Source organism: Danio rerio, chromosome 24 (genome assembly GCF_052040795.2).
Source record: "Danio rerio strain M-AB ecotype USA chromosome 24, GRCz13ab, whole genome shotgun sequence".
NCBI classification, from domain to species: Eukaryota; Metazoa; Chordata; class Actinopteri; order Cypriniformes; family Danionidae; genus Danio; species Danio rerio.
This window is the reverse complement of record NC_141044.1, coordinates 9,244,984-9,264,324: the sequence shown is the minus strand read 5'-3', so window position 1 is coordinate 9,264,324 and position 19,341 is coordinate 9,244,984. Positions and strand designations below refer to the sequence as shown.

General features: G+C 37.8%; 1 protein-coding gene across 3 annotated transcripts in view; it reads left to right on the top strand.

The window, feature by feature from the left end:
- mppe1 (metallophosphoesterase 1) overlaps positions 1–19,341 on the top strand; it is a 22,586-nt gene extending 3,245 nt beyond the window's left edge. Inside the window, exons 4-10 of one of the 3 annotated variants that reach the window (XM_087308630.1) lie at positions 2,616–2,719; positions 2,914–2,994; positions 6,818–6,926; positions 9,815–9,883; positions 10,034–10,156; positions 14,646–14,786; positions 18,522–19,341. In XM_087308630.1, coding sequence (XP_087164756.1) covers positions 2,616–2,719; positions 2,914–2,994; positions 6,818–6,926; positions 9,815–9,883; positions 10,034–10,156; positions 14,646–14,786; positions 18,522–18,704 — 810 coding nt within the window. In that variant the 3' untranslated portion in view covers positions 18,705–19,341. 3 annotated transcript variants of the gene reach the window in all.

Genomic DNA, 19,341 nt, shown 5'->3' with positions numbered 1-19,341 from the left:
TCTTATAAATACAGCATGTGACTTCTTCAACACCATTTGGAGGTGTCCACGTTGCTGAACAACGTATACAGTATAAAACAATGTGAAGACTTGTGCGGCCACCATTGCTTCTCTCCTGAACTTGAAAATATGATTGACAGAATCGTAGAAATGCTGGATTAAGATCGTCTAGGGAGTCGAATCGAGATCGCGATCTTTTTACGATTAATTGTGCAGCCCTAGCGTGGAGCTGTTGTGAGCAGAGCAGGGGAAAAAGAGGGGCTTTTGTCACCAGATCAAGATAAAAAGAAAGCCAATACAAAATGTGAGGAGACCCATGATTTTTTAGATTACAAAGTTGAAATGCAAATAAATAAACAGTAAGCAATTTAATGCAGTGACACAGGGTTTCCGCAGGGTCTTAAGAAGTCTAAAATTAAAAAAAACTAAATTTAAGGCCTTAATAAGTCTTAAATTCGCTGTTCTAGGTCTTAAATATTTTTGCACAGGTCTTTATTTTTCCCATGTTCATGTAACGCTACATCTAATGCTCATTTAAATAATTTTTTGTTGTTGTTGCTTGGTTTTCCTGGTGTTGTTGTTTCTTTATTTCACTAGTCCAAATTTAATTTGCGGTATTACAACTACAAATGAGACCAATGTTGCAATATCCAATAAGCTTACTGTAATTGCTCTACGAATGTGACGTCATCGCTCTGTTTGTGGAGGTTCGCTTTGGGTGCACGTGACAGGATTTCCACTGGCGGAGCACACAACATTCTTTGAGACTCGAGCGAAAAGTTCACATGACGCCACATTTCATTTAAGTTGAATATGAATCACTTTGAAGAGATTTTGTCTGAAATGGGTATGTCTGTACAGATATCTTTATGATCCGTCCATGCGTGATCATAGGGGTGACATATATAAATAATTCTTGGCTAGAAATTGCAACAGCTGTGAAAAAGTTTTTGTTAAAAAGTTTGGAAAAAACTGAGGGATAAGTTTGTTAAACCAAAAGAGGTAATTTTTAAAGTGACCGAGGTACACAATTACAGAGTTTCCACTATTTATAGGTTTTACACTGATGTGTTTTTTACAGTTTTGGATTTAAAACTTGTTAATTGTTAAAAAACTATAGTTAAGAAACCAATTACTTATTTGATAACTGGAAAAGAATATTTCAACTTATCAGTTTATACTGATGCCCTGTTTTCTAGGCTTTATTGGGGATAATGGTCAGGAATGATGGATCATTATTGCCTTTTTAGCATACAGTATCAGTAGAGGACAAAAACTAACCAGCCAGTAATGTGTGAATTGTTTGAGTGGGCAAAATAAAAATAAAGTCAGTATTTTTTAGTAAGTGTACTTTTTTTGCTTTTATTCTTCAAGTAATACAAAAATATAATTGTAGTCTTTAATATTTAACTATAATATATATAATATAATATATTTAACTTTAATTTAACTTTTTTCTTTATAAGCATGCGTGTTTTTGATATTGTGATATAGGTTTTCAATTTAATACTTAATGGTCTTAAATTTGACATTATGATATCTGCAGAAACCCTGTGACATCTATGAGAGGCTGTTCATAATTTCATATAATAAATAACCACATTTTGTTATATCATTGTCATATCAAACATAAAAGATAGTCATGTTTATATAAAAACAAAATGAAGACTTCTCTCTTCCTGAATCCCCGGGTCAAAATGCAGACACAGTGGATAGCAGTACAGCAGGGGCCTCATGTATCAACGTACGTCAGGTTTAACTCTCACATTTAGGTTTACTAACGATAAAATTAACGTGAGAATGTGCGTTGGTCCACGACAACTTCATGTCTGGTGTACGCGCATTTCTTGTGTGTGTTTGTTTTATCTCCATTGGCAACTCCTAGAGGCAATTGTGTTAAATTGCACACTACAAAGTATCTTTGAGCCATGCAATGCCAGCTGCAGCGGACGGGATCATCCGCATGTATAGCAGGTATATAAGGTTTCCATACCATGCAGTTGACTAGCCAAACATTAAAGAGCAAGTTGCAGCGATCGCCGGTTTTTCCCGGTATAATCGGAGCGACGACTACACACACATTGCTATAATGGCACCATCTGAAGACGAATTTGCATACGCGAATCAGAAACATTTCCATTCGATAAATGTGCAAATAATATGTGATGCTCAAATGTGCTTAACATAATACAATACACACACTTATTAATGGTAATGATAGTTGAGGAACGATTTCTGAGGGGGAAAGGACTTTCATTGACTTGACTTTTTGCAACAAACCAAGTTGCTGAACTTTAATACATAAAGTAATAACAGCCTTTACATTAAATCTGTGGCTCGCATCAATAGAATGATAACAATATACATATAATAATAACAATAAACAAAACAAAAAATAACAGGTTTAGCGTTTAACACCTTTTCCATCACACTGTTTCTTTTCATATGGTATCTGGTTAATATGGTTTGAATAATTGTAGCTTTATGTGAATGGCTTACAAATTCATTAAATGGCATTATTAATACTAATTATACTAATATTAATCAATAATCTTTATGTAAAACTATTTAACTGAGTTACATCAGCCATTTAACCTCTGTAATTCCTAATTCAGGACTGGGAAGATGATGTCAGACGTTTTAAACGGATCTTTCGTCATCCTGTTGACACAAAGCTTGTGGTTCTTGTTGGAAATCACGACATTGGCTTCCATCATGAGTGAGTTTTTACTATATTGTACAGTCTTTATGAAATGTTGAATTCCTTTTTTAAAAAAATGTATTCTAAATATTTGCAGTGTTTAAATATTTTGAAAACTTGTTTTTGTATTTAATAGAATTTTAGTATATTTTTTGCAAATGTCTGATTTGACTAATGTACATTTGTTTATAATTTGTCTCTCCTTTTATTAGAATGACTAAGCAGAAGTTAGAGCGGTTTGAGCAGGTATTTAATGTTACATCAGCAAGGATTCTCACCATTAAAGGAGTCAAGTAAGCACATCTGCTTAAAGTTCTTATTAAAGTAAACTATGTGTTTTCATACATGTATACAGGGGTGATAGCGTTCCGGCACCACGCCGGATTTCCGGCGTACTGTGGCTGCGGGGAAAAAAAATCAGGTTCACGGATATTGATCTGTCATTTCTCTAGATTAACAGAATTCACTCACTGCTGAAAGCGCCGGGTTGGTTTTTATTAAGTGCCATTTTGTGTGCTCGTGAATCATCTTTTGAGTGTAGACGCCATGTAAATAAAAGATTAATTGTGTAATTTAGAGAGCTTTATAAATTATAACGGATCTTTGTGAGATCTCTATGAACTAAGATTAGTGACGCTTTTTAGTGATAATAAGAGGAGCGTGCTTTGCACTTTCCAGGCTATAATCCATTCAGAATTTGTATGAAACTTTCGTTTTCGGCACATATACGCTGATATGTTTTGGGAATGACATCTGCATATTTACGCTGGGTTTAATCTCGAAATAACGGTGAAGCAATAGACGGAACAAAAAGATATTTCCCCCTTCTCCTTAAACAACTTAGTGTTTCAGCTATGAAATAGTTCAGTTTTGTATGTAATGGCAAAGTGTTTATATTTAGTTTCGTTTTTTATTCGGCTTCTTTAGAAAAACGTTTGGAGCATTTTTTATTCGTTAAAAATACGTTTTTTTTTAACGAACAGCGCCCAGCGGAAGACCATCATTGTCTGTTTGATCAGTTTGCCTTCTCAGATCATCACGACTTGCCTAAAATAAAAGATATAAAACAGTTCAAGTATAAAACAATGGTAGCTTAAACGTTAAAGAATGTGTGCTATTAGGCGCATAGTTTGCTTATGAAAAGCTTGCAGGACATCGAGGCGCTAGAGCAATCACTTGCATTTTTTCAGTGGGAGCAATTTAAAGTTATCCTTCATTTTTGCTCACAAAGTACGAGTAATACATCAAAAAACGTTTTTATAAAATAAAGAAAACCAAAATTATGCGCTTTCTGTCGTCTGGTTTTTAAACAGGAGCGCTTAACAAAATGAAGCAAAATGTATATGCCTCACAGACATAATAAATATATTTATAGAAAGCTTTAAATTATTACTTAACGAAATTAAACAAATCGAAAACAAAAAAACTCCTTCATGTAATCCGTAAAGATGAATTTCACTCTAAAGGCGAGTCCAAGAGGAGATTGCCAGTCAGGATCTTTGCGACACTGACTCAGAATAAATAATTAAGATATGTCCTTACTCTTTCCTCGACACATTCATTGTTATTTGTTTTTGCCGGTGCTTGGGGCGAGTTTTAGCTTATTGTGTGCGCTTGAACGCGGATTCACAGTAGCAGTTTTAACATGGAGTGACACGACATCTGACGTACAGATGACACTGCACATGCCACTGAGTGTAGTGACACTTCCGGTGGCACGTCCGGTTTTCCACTGTCATGTGTCACTCGCTAGTGGCATGTGTAGTGACCTGTGTCAATCAGAGTGTCGCGCTGCATGTCACTGCAGTGACATCGACACCCGGCGAAGCTTATGACATTAATTAACACGAGCAAAACCATATTTAATCATTACGCGACTTTTAACCTAATTTATCGCGTCGCAAGTTAGTTTATTTGCTGAGCTACTCCACGATGTTTTAATTTAAACGCATTTATTTTATGTATTCGTAGTCATACTTCCGTACGTAATATAGTCATTTGACAGTACATGTCAGTCAAATTTATTGTGGCATGCTTATGTATGGGAGGGGTTACACTTATCTGTTGTACTGTATATTATTGCATCCTGGCAGTTCCTTTGTTCCCTACAATATGGACTTCTCTATGTTTTTAATTCATTCATTTATTTTATTATTTTAATTTATTTTCATTTTAAGGTATTTTAAATAATATCCTTTAAAAAGTTATAATAAAATGCATGTTGAAAACTCATAACATATATGCATGTAAGATAACAGGTGTCATTTGCCTAATGATTTTTAAATATTAAAGCAAAGAGACTTATAAGATTAATGTGCTTATAACGTGCTTATACTGACACCTACTGGCACATGTCACAAGATCACTGACACTGGCATGTGTCACTGACATTACTGGCATGTGTCTAAAAAGAGCCACTTGACAATAATGATGATCAGGGTTGCACATCGGCTGTTAATATATTTGGGCCCAGGGGCCCAAAAGTTATGTGTTAAAAGTGCGTTGCATACATAGTACCCCCACCCCTACTCACCTCAGGGGCAAGGAAAAAAAGTTCAGGCTCAGGAATTTTTTCCACTATCACCCCTGTGTATATTGAATTAGCTGTTTATTGCTGAAGGACTATTGAGCCCTACCAGAGTCATATTGTCTCCAAACTTAGTTGGAGATGTCAATCACTGAAATATGATAAAGGTCTGATAGCTTTCCTCAACTATTAATGTTTGCACTTTCCTTGACAGATATTTTTATCCTGAAATAAATCGTATAATTTTAGTATGTTTAATATTTTTCATGTTTGATTTTAAATGATGATCTTTGATTTTTTTTTTTTTTGTATAATCTAACAGAAGTTGCAATATTCAACTACAATATCACATATTGAAGATTTTCCTAATATCTGGGACCTTTCAGAAACAGTAAAGATACAGTACAGAACTGAATTTTACTGACAACTCCAATCTGTTCTGGAATCAAAGACAATTGACAGCTGTTATACGTCTGTTTATCGTTACTGATAAAAGTATCGCCGTTAGTAACACCGTGTATTTATTATGCCGTTATTCCCATCACTGCTGACAATGAGGGGAAAATGACTTGCAGCAGTTGTTTTCCATTCCCATTAAATTGCATTTTTTAAATAGTCCAGGAGGTAATGCTAATCAACAGCAGTATTAGTTCAAATACATTAAAAGCAAGTACAATAAAGTCTGAGCAATATGTTATTTTGAAAAATCTGTTATTTTAAAAAATGACCGTATTCTCTCGCTTTATATCTCGGCAACTTGAGCGCCCAATTTTAACTCACAAGCAGCAAAACGAGTAAGAAACAGACATTTTTGTAAAGTTTTTTTGCTAAGGGGAAGAGACCCAGTGGAGTGATCTGCTAACTGCCAAGGAATAGATCTGCAACCTATTTGTCAACAAATCAGGCGAATCCACCATGTGTGTGAAAAAAGATCAATTGCTGGAGATCGCAAATGACGGCAGCCTTTTCGGGGCCGTTCACATATTGTGTATTTTCGCAGTTCGTGCAAGTTCGTTTTTTCCAATGGAGGTGTGCGGCTTGTGTGTGCAAGTGGCATGACGCACTCATGCCTACCAGATGCACCCAGTTGAATGAATGCTGCGAGCGCACTACGAGTCACGTGACAAGAACTGACTGACAAGCTTAATACTTCGTATGGAATATACATATTTTGGTAGACTAATTATCTCAGACAAACACTGCAGTGCTTTATAATTTTCTCAATAAATAAAACTTGTATCAGAGTGTTGGTAATGTTGTCAGATTGTCATTCTCTGAGTAAACTGTTGATGGTCACTTAGCAACCTACAAAACACTTCTCAGTAATCCCAGTAAAATCGACTGGTCCGAGGTGATAAAGTTGGGGACCTTTGGTCTAAAGGGTTCATGTATAAAAGACCGCTTACATAGATGACAGTTTCAAACAAAGCACCTTTTCTGTCAGCACAATGGGAATTTGCATAACCAAACTGAACACAAGTAATATCTGCTTGTTGTTGTCATCATGCAAATTAGAATGATAGAGTTTTACCCATGGATTGTGATAACTCTTTTGCTTTCCTCCTCCCTCTCTCCCACCACCTCCACAGTTTCTTGCTGGTGAACAGTGTTGCATTACATGGTGATCATTGCCCCATCTGCCAACACGTGGAGGAGGAGTTACAGAAGCTCTCACATGCTCTTAATTGCTCCATTCAGGTAATTCGTATAATAGTTTCACCTTTAATTGTAACTATACATTTTTCTTCTTTACTTTGACCCTATGATATTTTGGACATTTTCTATCAGTAGAACCAAGAATCTAACACATGTAGATGAAACAAAGAAATTAAACTATTGTTGCTTTTCCTCCAGCATGAACCAGGGTGCTACTTCGGAGCTAGTACTACTGTCAGTTAGGAGTTGAATTAAATTTGTGAGCCTTCAAAAGTTTAGTGATGCAATTTCCATGGCTGATTCAGATTTCTTTTAGTAGCAAATTTGCCAATATGATACAGATTTGGTTGATAAGAATGCACATCTTTTCTTGTGCAGTCCTCCAATTTGTCTTGTGCAGTGCCACAATGGCTTTTTTATTTGGATTTTAAAAAATGGGTTGTGCGTCTCATAATATCCACCATATACAGGAACACAACATACTGTATCTCTTGACTTACCTGGAAAACATATTGTGCTCCAAAATCTCTATGTACTTCTCAGCATTAATAGTGCCTTTACACAAGTGCCAGTCTGAAGCGTGAGCGGTTTCACTTTCTTGCTTGCGCTCACTGCGCGTCTATATCTGAAATAACAATCTTCTTGAGCACATAATAATACGCGCGCTTGATTATTGACGTGCTTTTGAAACCCGATCCTGTCAGAAACTGACAACGCGAGAGTGAAGCGCGAAAACAAAAGAAAAGGCGGAAAAAAGGAGCACGTTATTTTTTCAGCAAACATGAACTGCCATGTTTAACTCTTATCCTCACCTTTCGGATTAATGTGAACTATGAATGATGGAATTACTCTCTAACAGAGGCTACATGTGCTGCTGAAGATTACAGACACAGATGAGAGGTTTGCTCTGACTGTAGGCTATATTTTGCGTTGTTTTTGAACCTAAATAAGCACTAAGGGCTCTATTTTGACGGTCCATGCGCTGAGCGCAAAACGCAGGGCGCAAACGCTTTCAGGGCGTGTCAGAACGCGTTTTTACTAATTTAAGGACGGGAAATCTGCCTTGCGCCGCGGCGCATGTTCTAAAAGGGTTGAGTTTATTTTCTTAATGAGTTATAGGTGTGTTTTGAGAATAAACCAATTAGAGTCTCATCTCCCATTCCCTTTAAGAGTCAGCTGTGTCGCGCCAAGAGAGCATTCGCTATTTACAGGACGCAAAGTAAGTCTAAGTGGAAAAAATTAGCATTTCACAAGCAAACAGTTCACAGTTAACAGTTTTTTAACAGAAAACTGGTAAACAGAGCATCTACTGCGTGAGAATGAGAGATAATGGAACTACTTTCACTTTCGCTCTTGGATAGGGAAACCTTTGCACAGACATCAATTAGTCTATAAATAAATACTTTTGTTTGTTAAGCGCAAATATTCGTTTCAAAACTATTTCTAAATTCAGTTCTAATTTCCAGCAATAAATGAATAATAATAAATGAATAATAATAGCAAAATGTGCTCAAAAACCTGAGTTATATCCTAAAACACATGCTGTGCCCCATATGGTCTAAAACCTGACAGATGGGCAAATCTAAGCTTGTTTTTAATAAAACAAATATAAATATGGATATAATAAATAATACTGCTAATAATAATAACATTATACAAAAGCAAATTGTTATGAATGAACTGAAAAAGCCTCCCGAGATGAAGAAGACATAAAAGCAGTGATTTTTCATATTTATGTAGGCTAGAAAATAATATGTTTTGTAATATTTTATTCCTTTATATTTATATTCTATATCTTTTCTAATTATATAGCCCTACTATATATATCCTTAATATTTAAATTTTTTCATATGTAAAGATATTTTTGCCTATTGCTCTCTTGTGCGTATTAAGCAGTGCATAAGCGAGGCGCAACTTTGCGCCGGAGTTTAGACCGGGTTAGTTTTGATCTAATGAAAAATCTATTATAGATTCTCAAAATAGCAACGCGCCAGCGGTCCGCCTCAGAACGCCTCCCTTTTTAGACCAGAACGCTTATGGATGCAAAAATGAGCGCCAATGCATTTGCTATTTAAAGAGCGTAGCGCAACGCCTCAAAACGATTCTTGCGCCAAGCTGAAACTACCAAAAGACTACTGCGCCACGCCTTGCGCCACACTGCGCAGGGTGTATGATAGGGCCCTAAATGTCTGCTGTGTGTAGTTTTTTTTGTAGTTGCTAACATATCGGAGACTGCAAGGGTCTGTGTGTGTTCATATATGTTGCATTTATTTATTTAATATAATTACAGACATTACAGTAAGCTATTTTCGTCATTGATCTGCAGTTGATCTGCTGTTCGTAGAAAAGTTTGTCATTAACATTTATACAGAAGTATTTATGTGTATAAAGCATCTGTTTTGTGAGTAGTGCTTCTCATATGATATGTAAACGACCTGTGCATCTTTACTGTAGACATTTTCTCGAGCAAAAATGACGTCGACTGAAACTTTCTGTCGTACACCACGCCCACCAAAAGGGTACCCTTGGTAGTGGAAACACAAACCTGATAAAGGTCAACCATACCGAAGCGTACCGCACTGGACCAGTCAGTGGAAACGAGCTTTAAGTGTTAACTCTGCAACATTTGTTCATATTGGAAATTAATCTCCACTTTCCACAAGTTTCTGACTTTACCGCTGATCACTACAAACCATTTATGTTTCATTCAGTTAGTTGTATTGTAAAAATGTTCACTTTAGCGATGGCAATGTTTCATTGGAATGGCACAAGGGAATTTTTCCCTTTGGAAAAGTAGCTGTCCCTTTTTGTCACCAGAATGCACCTCTTTTTTATTCTTTGCACTGTAATGTTGGAATATAGTTTTTTTTAGGTTTTACTTTTTTTTTTCGGCTCTCATGTGTATATATACATTTTTTACCCACTTTTAGGGTGCACAGCATAATGGCCAGTGCAAGAACGCCCCACGTTTTTCCCCAGCAGCACCTGTTCTACTACAGGTGAGTTTATGTGGTTGGCTTTATCAGTCATAACTAATTATTTTATTTATTAATGATGCACATTTATCTTATAGTCATATCTGATTAATATATTTCTTTGAGAACTGCAGCATATATCTTCCCTGCAATAATGATATCGATGTTTCCCAGCATTACCCTCTATATAGAGTAAGTGATGCTATGTGTACAGGTGTAGACACAGCCCCTCTGGATGAACAGTACCTGCTGTTCCAGGAGCGGTATGATGTTATATCCAAGAATGCCTCTAAAAAGGTGAAACAAGAAGAAACTGACTGCACTTCACAATGCATATTTATTGTGTCCACACTTGGTTTTATAGAGAGTGTTGAACTTACGCCTGTTTTAACCATACTCTGTCTGCAGTGCGTGTAGAGTCTAGATGTACGTATGCAACACTGATACAGGAATTAGCTATTGTGCTTTCACACATCATACGTTTGCAGTGTGCTTACTGTCACCCATTTGATCCACTGTTTATGTAAAATAATACAGTGCATCCAGAACGTATTCAAAGCGCTTCACTTTTTCCACATTTATGTGACAGCCTTCTTCCAAAATGGATTTAATTCATTTATATTCTCAAAATTCTACCCACAATACCCCATAATGACAATGTATTTTTTTTAATTGTTGCAAATTTATTAAAAATAAAAAAACCTGAAAAATCAGTTGTACACCAGTATTCACAGCCTTTGCTTAATACTTTGTTGATGCACCTTTGGCAGCAATTACAGCCTCAAGTCTTTTTGAATATGATGCCACAAGCTTGGCACATCTGTCTTTGGGAATTTTTGCCCATTTCTCTTTGCAGTACCTCTCAAGCTCTATCTGGTTTGATGGGAAGCGACGGTGTACAGCCATTTTTAGATCACTCCTGAGATGTTCAATAGGATTGAGGTCTGGGCTCTGGCTGAGCCACTCAAGGACATTCACCGAGTGTTGTAAAGCAACTTCATTTATATTTTGGCAGTGTGCTTTGGGTCATTGTCCTGCTTGAAGATGAACCGTCGCCCCAGTCTGAGTTCACGTGCACTCTAAAGCAGGATTTCATTCAGGATGTTTCTGTACATTGCTGAATTCATCTTTCCTTCTATCTTGACTAGCCTTCCAGTTGCTGCTGCTGAAAAACATCCCCACAGCATGATGCTGCCACCACCATGCTACACTGCAGGGATGGTATTAGCCTGGTGATGAGTGGTGCCTGGTTTTCTCCAAACGGCAACGCCTGGCATTTACTCCGAAGAGTTTGATTTTAATCTCATCAGACCAGAGAATTTAGTTTCTTATGGTCTGAGAGTCCTTCAGATGCCTTTTGGCAATTTACAGGCAGGGAGTGGCTTCCATCTGGTCACTCTACCATGCAGGCCTGTATGGTGATATGCTGGAGCTCAGACAGATTGACCCTCGGCTTATTGATCACCTCCCTGACTAAGGCCCTTCCTCCCCGATCACTCAGCTTATATGGCCGGCCAGCTCTAGGAAGAGCTCTGGCGATTCCAAACATCTTCCACTTATGGATGATGGAGGCCACTGTGCTCATTGGAACTATCAGAGCAGCAGACATGTTTCTGCAACCTTCCCCAGTCTTGTGCCTCAAGACAATCCTGTCTCGTAGGTCTACAGACAATTCCTTTGTCTTCATGCTTGGTTTGTGCTTTGACATGCACTATCAACCCTGGGACCTTATACAGACAGTTGTATGCCTTTTCAAATCATGCCCAATCAACTGAATTTACCACAGGTGAACTCCAATTAACATGTTGAAACATCTCAAGAATGATCAGTGGAAACAGAATGTACCTGAGCTCAATTTAGAGCTTCAAGGCGAAGGCTGTGAATACTTATGTACATGTGATTTTTCAGGTTTTTTATTTTTAATAAATTTGCAACAATTTCAACATTTTTTTGAGGAAATAAATCAGTTTAATCCATTTTAAAATAAGGCTGTATAATAAAAAAAATGTGTAAAAAGTGAAGCGCTATGACTACTTTCGGGATGCACTGTATACAATTTAATACATATAAACATTGTACTTCAAATACAAACATTGTAAATCTTACTTATGCCACCAACAGCAGAGGAAACTGCTTCCCAGCCACCGAACTATATAATGACTATTAATGATCAGTGTTCACACATTTCTACAAGAGGCAAGACAATCCACAGGTCATACAGAATGTATCTGCAGGTCATAATGTGATCCCTTGCTGTATGCTCCCATGTTGTCTAGCTTCCATTTGAAACTTGAGCCCTGCATGTGTTTGGGTAATGTTCTGTTTGCTCCCAAAAGTTATTTTCTTTTCAATAACACTGTGGACAGCATTTGTTGTTTGTGAAGAACCGTTGAACTAAATAAATAAGAGTCTTCTTGATCTCTTTCTGGTATGAAGGCCATCCTAGTATCCATCATTAATGTAAATGTAGAATGTTTACAATCAATGTTCATTTGGCCATATCCAGCACAGCAAAAATAGCCTCGGTGTGGAAACGATCGGTGGATGGCTACAGTTGCACCGCAATTACAACAGACTGCCAGAATGCAACTGCATGCAGTATGAAAGCTGTGACCTGTTAACATGGGTACAGAAATAATTCAGAACCGCAAATGCACTGCAGACAGAGTACATGTAAAACAGGCATTAATCAGTGAGCTGGTACTAAAAATGAATCTACATTTTACAAAGTCTGTGATGTTCATGGCAGAGGGCGCGTTAGACTTTTTCATTGTCCGTCATTTTGACGGAGAGGGTTGTAAAAATTCAGTCATAACCTGTTATTGACCGTCATTTAATCTGCATATTTTCTAATTGCTTTTTTCATTTATGTTTTAATAATGAACTTGCATGACGAGCATATAGGCTAAATTATTCACTTATTTATTTGACAAAGGAACAAAAACTCCTATCTGCCTTAACTCATATCTTTCTCCTGCGTCAACCTGAACTGGGTGCTTGCCTGTGTGTAATCAAGCGCATCAAGGGAGACTGATGCAGAGGCAATTGTCATTAAAATCTGTGCCTTTACCTCAGAAAGTCGACTTCTCCTGACAGTTTTAATTTTGTTCTGGTGGCTGAAGCCGCGTTCTGCTGTAACACTGGAGACTGGAATTACTAGAGCCACTTCAGCCAGCGTTTATAGTTAGGAAACATTTCTCCTAAGAAAGTGATCAGAAGTTGATCTGGATTCTCTGAATGTGGTATTTACCGATCCTGCAAGCACTCGTTTCACCAGGAAAAAATGCTGCAGCATGCGCTCCTTCTGCACCTGCGTTCGGTGGTGCTCATAGATATATACACTAGATGTCGCCTGGCCTATTGTTGTCTATTGGACGGAATGCGTCAATAGTGCCGCCATCTTGCTACAGGGTAGCGCTCCTTTAAAATGAATGCGGGACCAAGGTACAGAGGAGGACTGTGGCCATCCAAAGCCAGAGATATACACATATACACATATATCTATGATCGGGAGTTTTCCTGGATGTTAGTATGTAATTTTTTTTCTAATTACGAAAATTTAAATTTTACATCACTTTTCTACATTGATGGATCAGTGACCGCACGGGCATTACTGACAAAAAGCTTGTGTTTGTGTGTACAGAAATGTACTATCCACCCTCCCTGTTAAATTTGATCTAATCATGTCCTGAAACACAGCTTCTCTCCTGCTTTCACTTCTCATACTGACGGAGGGAGCGATTCATTTGTGAATGAATCCCCCGAACGACTCTTTCACTAACGTTAGCCGACAATAATACAAGTTTCTGGCAGTGCAGCATCTCGTTGTCATATTTCTTTTGCATTGTTTGCTGATTTTATTCAACAAAACTAGCATAAGCCGAGTGTTTAGTGTGAGTTGGAGCTGCTTTGCCTTATGGTGAATGCAGTAAGTGACTGTTATCATCAATAACGTTACCTGATTAGCACAAAAGTTCAGAACATACAAAAACAGAAAAACACTTAATAATACCTATGAAATGTTCTGCCTTTGTGCATTGTTTTCTTTGTTTGCTCTCTACTACACCTGTAGACAGCGCTAAAGTCCCGCATCTTCACGTAATAACACTGTCTTGACAAGTGCAGTTGAATGACACTTGTCATGGGAGCACTGTACCAATGTGGCGGCGCTATTGACGCATGCTCAGGGTCCCTATGCGATATCTAGTGTATTTATCTATGGGTGGTGCTTAGCTCACAACGCACTCCAAAGCACCTGACCTTGCTGCCACTTGGTTGGCCTGTAACAGCAGCTGTCGGCAACTGAGGATTTTTGTCTGTTTGTTCTTCATCGTCCACTGCATCACTTCCACATTTTTAACTTTTATTATTAATATCACAACTATTTGGCCATATAAAGAATCTTCTCACACTTAGCTGCTGTGACATTTTTGCTACGCAGCGGTGACAAGAGGAGACAAAACAAGGACTATCGGCATCAGCTAGACAGGAGTGGGAATTACAGTTAGCAACAAATTACAATATATCCCCCTCAGCATAATTCGTCAAAATGATGGATCACCTTCAGATTTTTTCGTCACTGCTGAAAAAAATCCATCAATGACGTAAAATATTCAGTTAACGCGACCTCTGGTTCATGGCATCAGTTCTTTACAAGATATTTAGACTTCTGTCGATTTTACGGACTTAGCATTACATACACTGTATACCAAAATGTTCTTGAAAAGAATAATCGAAAATATGCAATATATGAATATTAAAAGCACACTTATTGTCTTCTCCACAGCTCTTGTGGTGGTTCAAGCCCCGCCTCATTCTGAGTGGACACACTCACAATGGCTGTGAGGTATTGCATGAGAACCTCTACCCTGAGATCAGTGTTCCATCCTTCAGCTGGAGGAACCGCAATAACCCCAGCTTCATCCTGGTAATTAAAGCATGAGTGTAAAGTTGTTGTTTTTTTCCAATCCATATGTGTGAAGCCATATGTAACCCTTTAACAGGTCATGTTACGTCCAGGTAGACTATCTGTTGTAGACTACAACAACAAAAAAGCCTATTTCGTCCCTGATACCACCTTACATATTTGTCAATTCTTTAAGGCTACGTTCACACTGCGAGGCTTAGTCCTCAAATCTGATTTGTCCTCAGATCTGATTTTTTTTTTTGATGGCTGTTCACAATGCTCTCATAAATGTGGCCAGTATCAGATTTCCAGTGTGAACAGAACATGGTCCTAAACTGACCCGCATGCGCAAAAGTACATTACGGAGAGCACAAAATGTCTAATTTTGCACACAGTGTGTATACTGCATGGGGTAAGCACATAGTCAGATCATGCTTATATGATTATTACCCTTTTCACAGACAACCGTGTTGTATTTCATGAACTGTAAAGGGCTGTTCTGCTACTATTAATGTGTATTTCCAACGCAATCTCACAGCAATTCGTAACTTTTTGATTTAGTGGCTAATTCGTATGATTTCGTACGATCTTATTTGTACAATTTAGTACGATTTGCTCGTCCCCCAATGACAGCTGGGTTTAGGGGTGGGGTTAGTTGCCACGCCTCCTTTTTAAAATCGTACAATTTCGTACGACTGAACTCGCACAAATTCGTACAAATTAGCCACTAAACTGGCAAGACGTAAAATACTTATGGTTTCTCATGAGATCAGGCTGGTATTTTGGCATTTGAGACCTAAAGTAAGTCTCTTGTGATTGAAAACACTGATCATTATTGATTTATGACAACCATGGCACGTGGTGCTCTGACCACTGGTGTAGAGAACTCTTCAAGGGTTAATGAGCAGCTGCAGACTAAACTGTGAAGGTGGAGTTGTTTCATCTTCGTATGCAAAGTTATTTAATTTTACTTCGTTATTAACAACAGACACGTGAAGAAGGGGGGTTTGGGTGCTCAAACACCTGCCCTTTTCTCTCTCTAAGAGAAAGTTCCCACTTCTTTGCACACGGATCCCTTATCCGGAACACCCACGACGCTCTTCGGCTTCGCGATTAACCCGTGCCCCAATCGTTAACCAGATTAGTTAACAAGCAACATAAACAACCAACTTTGTGGTACAGTAATCGCCCTGTGTGCCGTTCTACTGTGCTGCTGAGTATTAGATGATGTCTGCAGCACATAATGATGACGCATGTCGCTCGAAGATTATGTTAAAGTCACATGAAATCCGACATAGCCGTTCACACTGGTAGCATTGCAAAACATCAGGGGCCTCATGTACGAAGACTTGCGTGGAAATCTTACTAAAACATTGCGTACGCACAAAGCTGTAAATGTGCGTACGCAGAAAAAATTTCAGATGTATGAAACACTGCGTACGCCAAATCTCACGCATATTCTTTTGTACATCTGAATGAACGTGAAACTGAGCGCAACATGCACGAGCACAAAACCCCTCCCTGCCTCCTCCCCCGTATGAATATGCTAATGACTATGCTAATGGCAAAACCCAACGAAAAAGCAACGGCAAAATCAAGCAAAAAGAGAAACTTTGAACAGAATGTGAAATGGAGGTGCTGCTTTCGGAGGTAGACCGGAGAAAATCGGTGTTATTTGCAAGTTTGTTCTCCGGAATTAACAACAAAAGAAAAAAATAGAGTGGGAGTTTAGCTGATACGGTTAACACAGTTGGGTCTGAACATCGCACTGAGTGCATTTAAAAAAGAAATAGTGTGGTTTATATCTGTAAAATGTTGCAGCACCCTAAGCGGTCTCAGTGGCGCACCTCATAAGAAGCATGAGATCATGTACAGACATATTCGAGCGTCAACTCGGCTCGAATCCAGCGTCTGATAAATTCTTTATTCTTTTTTCCCCGCTACATATCAGATTTTGCCCACTATTTATCAAGAGAAAGACAAGTAGGAATCATCAATAAGTTTGTGCATCATATTTTATTTGCACATTTATTGAATGGAAATGTTTCTGATTCACGCATGCAAATTCATCTTCAGAGAGTGTCTTTATAGCAATGTGTGTGCGGTAGATTGCTCAGATTACATTGCGACTGCTGCAATTTGCGCTTTAATGTTTAGCTGGTCAACTGTATGGTATGGAAATCTTACATACCTACTATATGAACCCGTCTCATACAGCTGCCATTGCAAGGCTCAGACACTTTGTAGAGAAGAATTTAACACAACTGCCTCTAGGAGTCGCCAATGGAAATAAAACAGACACGCACAAAAAATGTGCGTACGCCTGCCAGAAAGCTGCCGTGAACCTGCGCACATTCCCACGTTCAGTTCATTGTTAGTAAATCCAAACGTGAGCGATTCTGAGCGTGAAACCTGGCGTACGCAAAGTTTTTGTGCGTACGCAGCGTTGATACATGAGGCCCCAGATCTGTGTCTGATTTAATACTACATCTGAAAGTAGCACAAATATGAAGTGAAAAGATCAGATTCCATGCGGTTTGGGCTGTTTACTCTGTCAATTTTGTGAATGTAGCCTAAGTGGCATATGTTATTTTCTATTATACACACAGACACACACACACACATTACGCTGACTCCATTAACAGGTGCAAAATATGGCAGTGAATCCCAATAGTGACAGTAGCAATGAACATCACAATTTTTCAAGTCATTCAGTTGGTCTTAGCATAACCGTTTAAACATCCACATGAAATAGTTCCACTAAATGCAGCAAACAGAGAGCCAACAGACACTTTTCCTAGATAGCATAACTTGTCTGACAGTAATCTGGAATTCAGTTGAAAAAACCAAGCATCATCAGGTGTTTATGTATGTGCACAGTGAAAAACATTCTCTATAATGAGTCTCTTCAGTAAACTTCATTGCTTCAGAACCAAAGAAAATGTATTCTGTAAAATACAGTAACATTTTGCTGTAAATAGTGAAAACAATATGTTCTGTATATATATATATATATATATATAGCGGAGGTAGCGAAAACTACAATTCCCATCAGCCCATGCTTGACCATCATCCCTTGCGGTCTGTTGTCGCTACAGATCCAGTAATGCGGAAATGGAGTGTGCTGCTAGAAGCGGGGATGAAAAAGAGCTGGAAAACTCTAAACTCTTGTCGCGCGAGTTCTTATCAGCTGTGTTGTCGCAAACAGAAACCTCAGTCCCAAATGAGAGGGTTTTTTTCTGTTGCAGGGGACATTGTAAATGCCCAGAGATACCAGCTTTTACCAGATTATATTTATATGATAATTTTCCTTTAAACCCATCTCTATCTAAGTGAGTGAGTGATTAAATGTTGAATGTGATGAGTTTTCAACAATACTAAATTGTAACTTTATTTTTTTTACATGGTTTAATATTTTTTTGTTATTAAAATTGAAGTTCCTGTTTCAAAGCTTACAGATAGATGGCTAATTTGTATGTCATTGACACTTTTGACACTTTTTTGGAGTATTTTCATAAGTTTTGTTTTTCACTGTAAATGATTCAATAAATACCGTTTTATATTATATATTATAATATTACCGTACCGTGAAATTCTGATACCGTTACATCCCTTATATATATATATATATATATATATATATATATATATATATATATATATATATAGATAGATAGATAGATAGATAGATAGATAGTAAATATTCCATTTGTAATTCACTAATTAATGTCGTATCTTCGTTTTTACTTCTTTTAGGGCACATTTTCCCAATCTGAATTTCAGTTGTCAAAGTGTTTTTTGCCGGAGGAGAGGACTGTGCTTGTGGTTTACTGCAGTAGCTGTCTAATCATTGCACTGATAACACTCATCCATCTCAAGATGTTCAGAAACTCGCTCCAATTCACCAACAACCTTATAGGAAAACACAAGACTTTGTAACATACATGAAGGTTATGTCTATTTGTAACAGGAGATTTAAATTAATGTTCGTAAAAATAGATAATGTAGAAGTAAATGTTCAATGTCTTATACCTGAATTTTACTGTTTTCTATGCATTGTCATTTAAACTGTTGTTGTTTTTTTATAATGCTAAATTGAAACTTGTGAAGCACCTGTCAACTTTGTTTACACTGTATTCTTTGTTAAATGAAGTGGGTCTATTTGGACTAAACCTAGAGTAACTTTCATTGCTTTCACATGAAACGTATGAACTGACCAGACTTTTTAGGAATTCTTTATACCTGTCCAAACTCAAACCTCTTATCTGTTGTGACTACCATGATCCACCTAAAGTCGCTCGAAGTCCAGAGAGTCATGCGTTGTGAGGTGGAGGCGTGTAGATAAATGTTTAGTGTGTGTAAATGACAGGATGAATGTAAATGGAACAAGCTCACGTGCATGTGGATTACGGGCTGTACATTGCATGAAGCAGCAAGCTGTGGATTGTCTATTGCGTGCTACCCAAGTACCTAATGAAAATTGCTGCTACCCAATTATCTTCTCCATCCACTTGTGTGAGTGTCTGTAAATTATTACCTCTAATAAACTTGAATTTCTGTATAAATTTCACAAAAA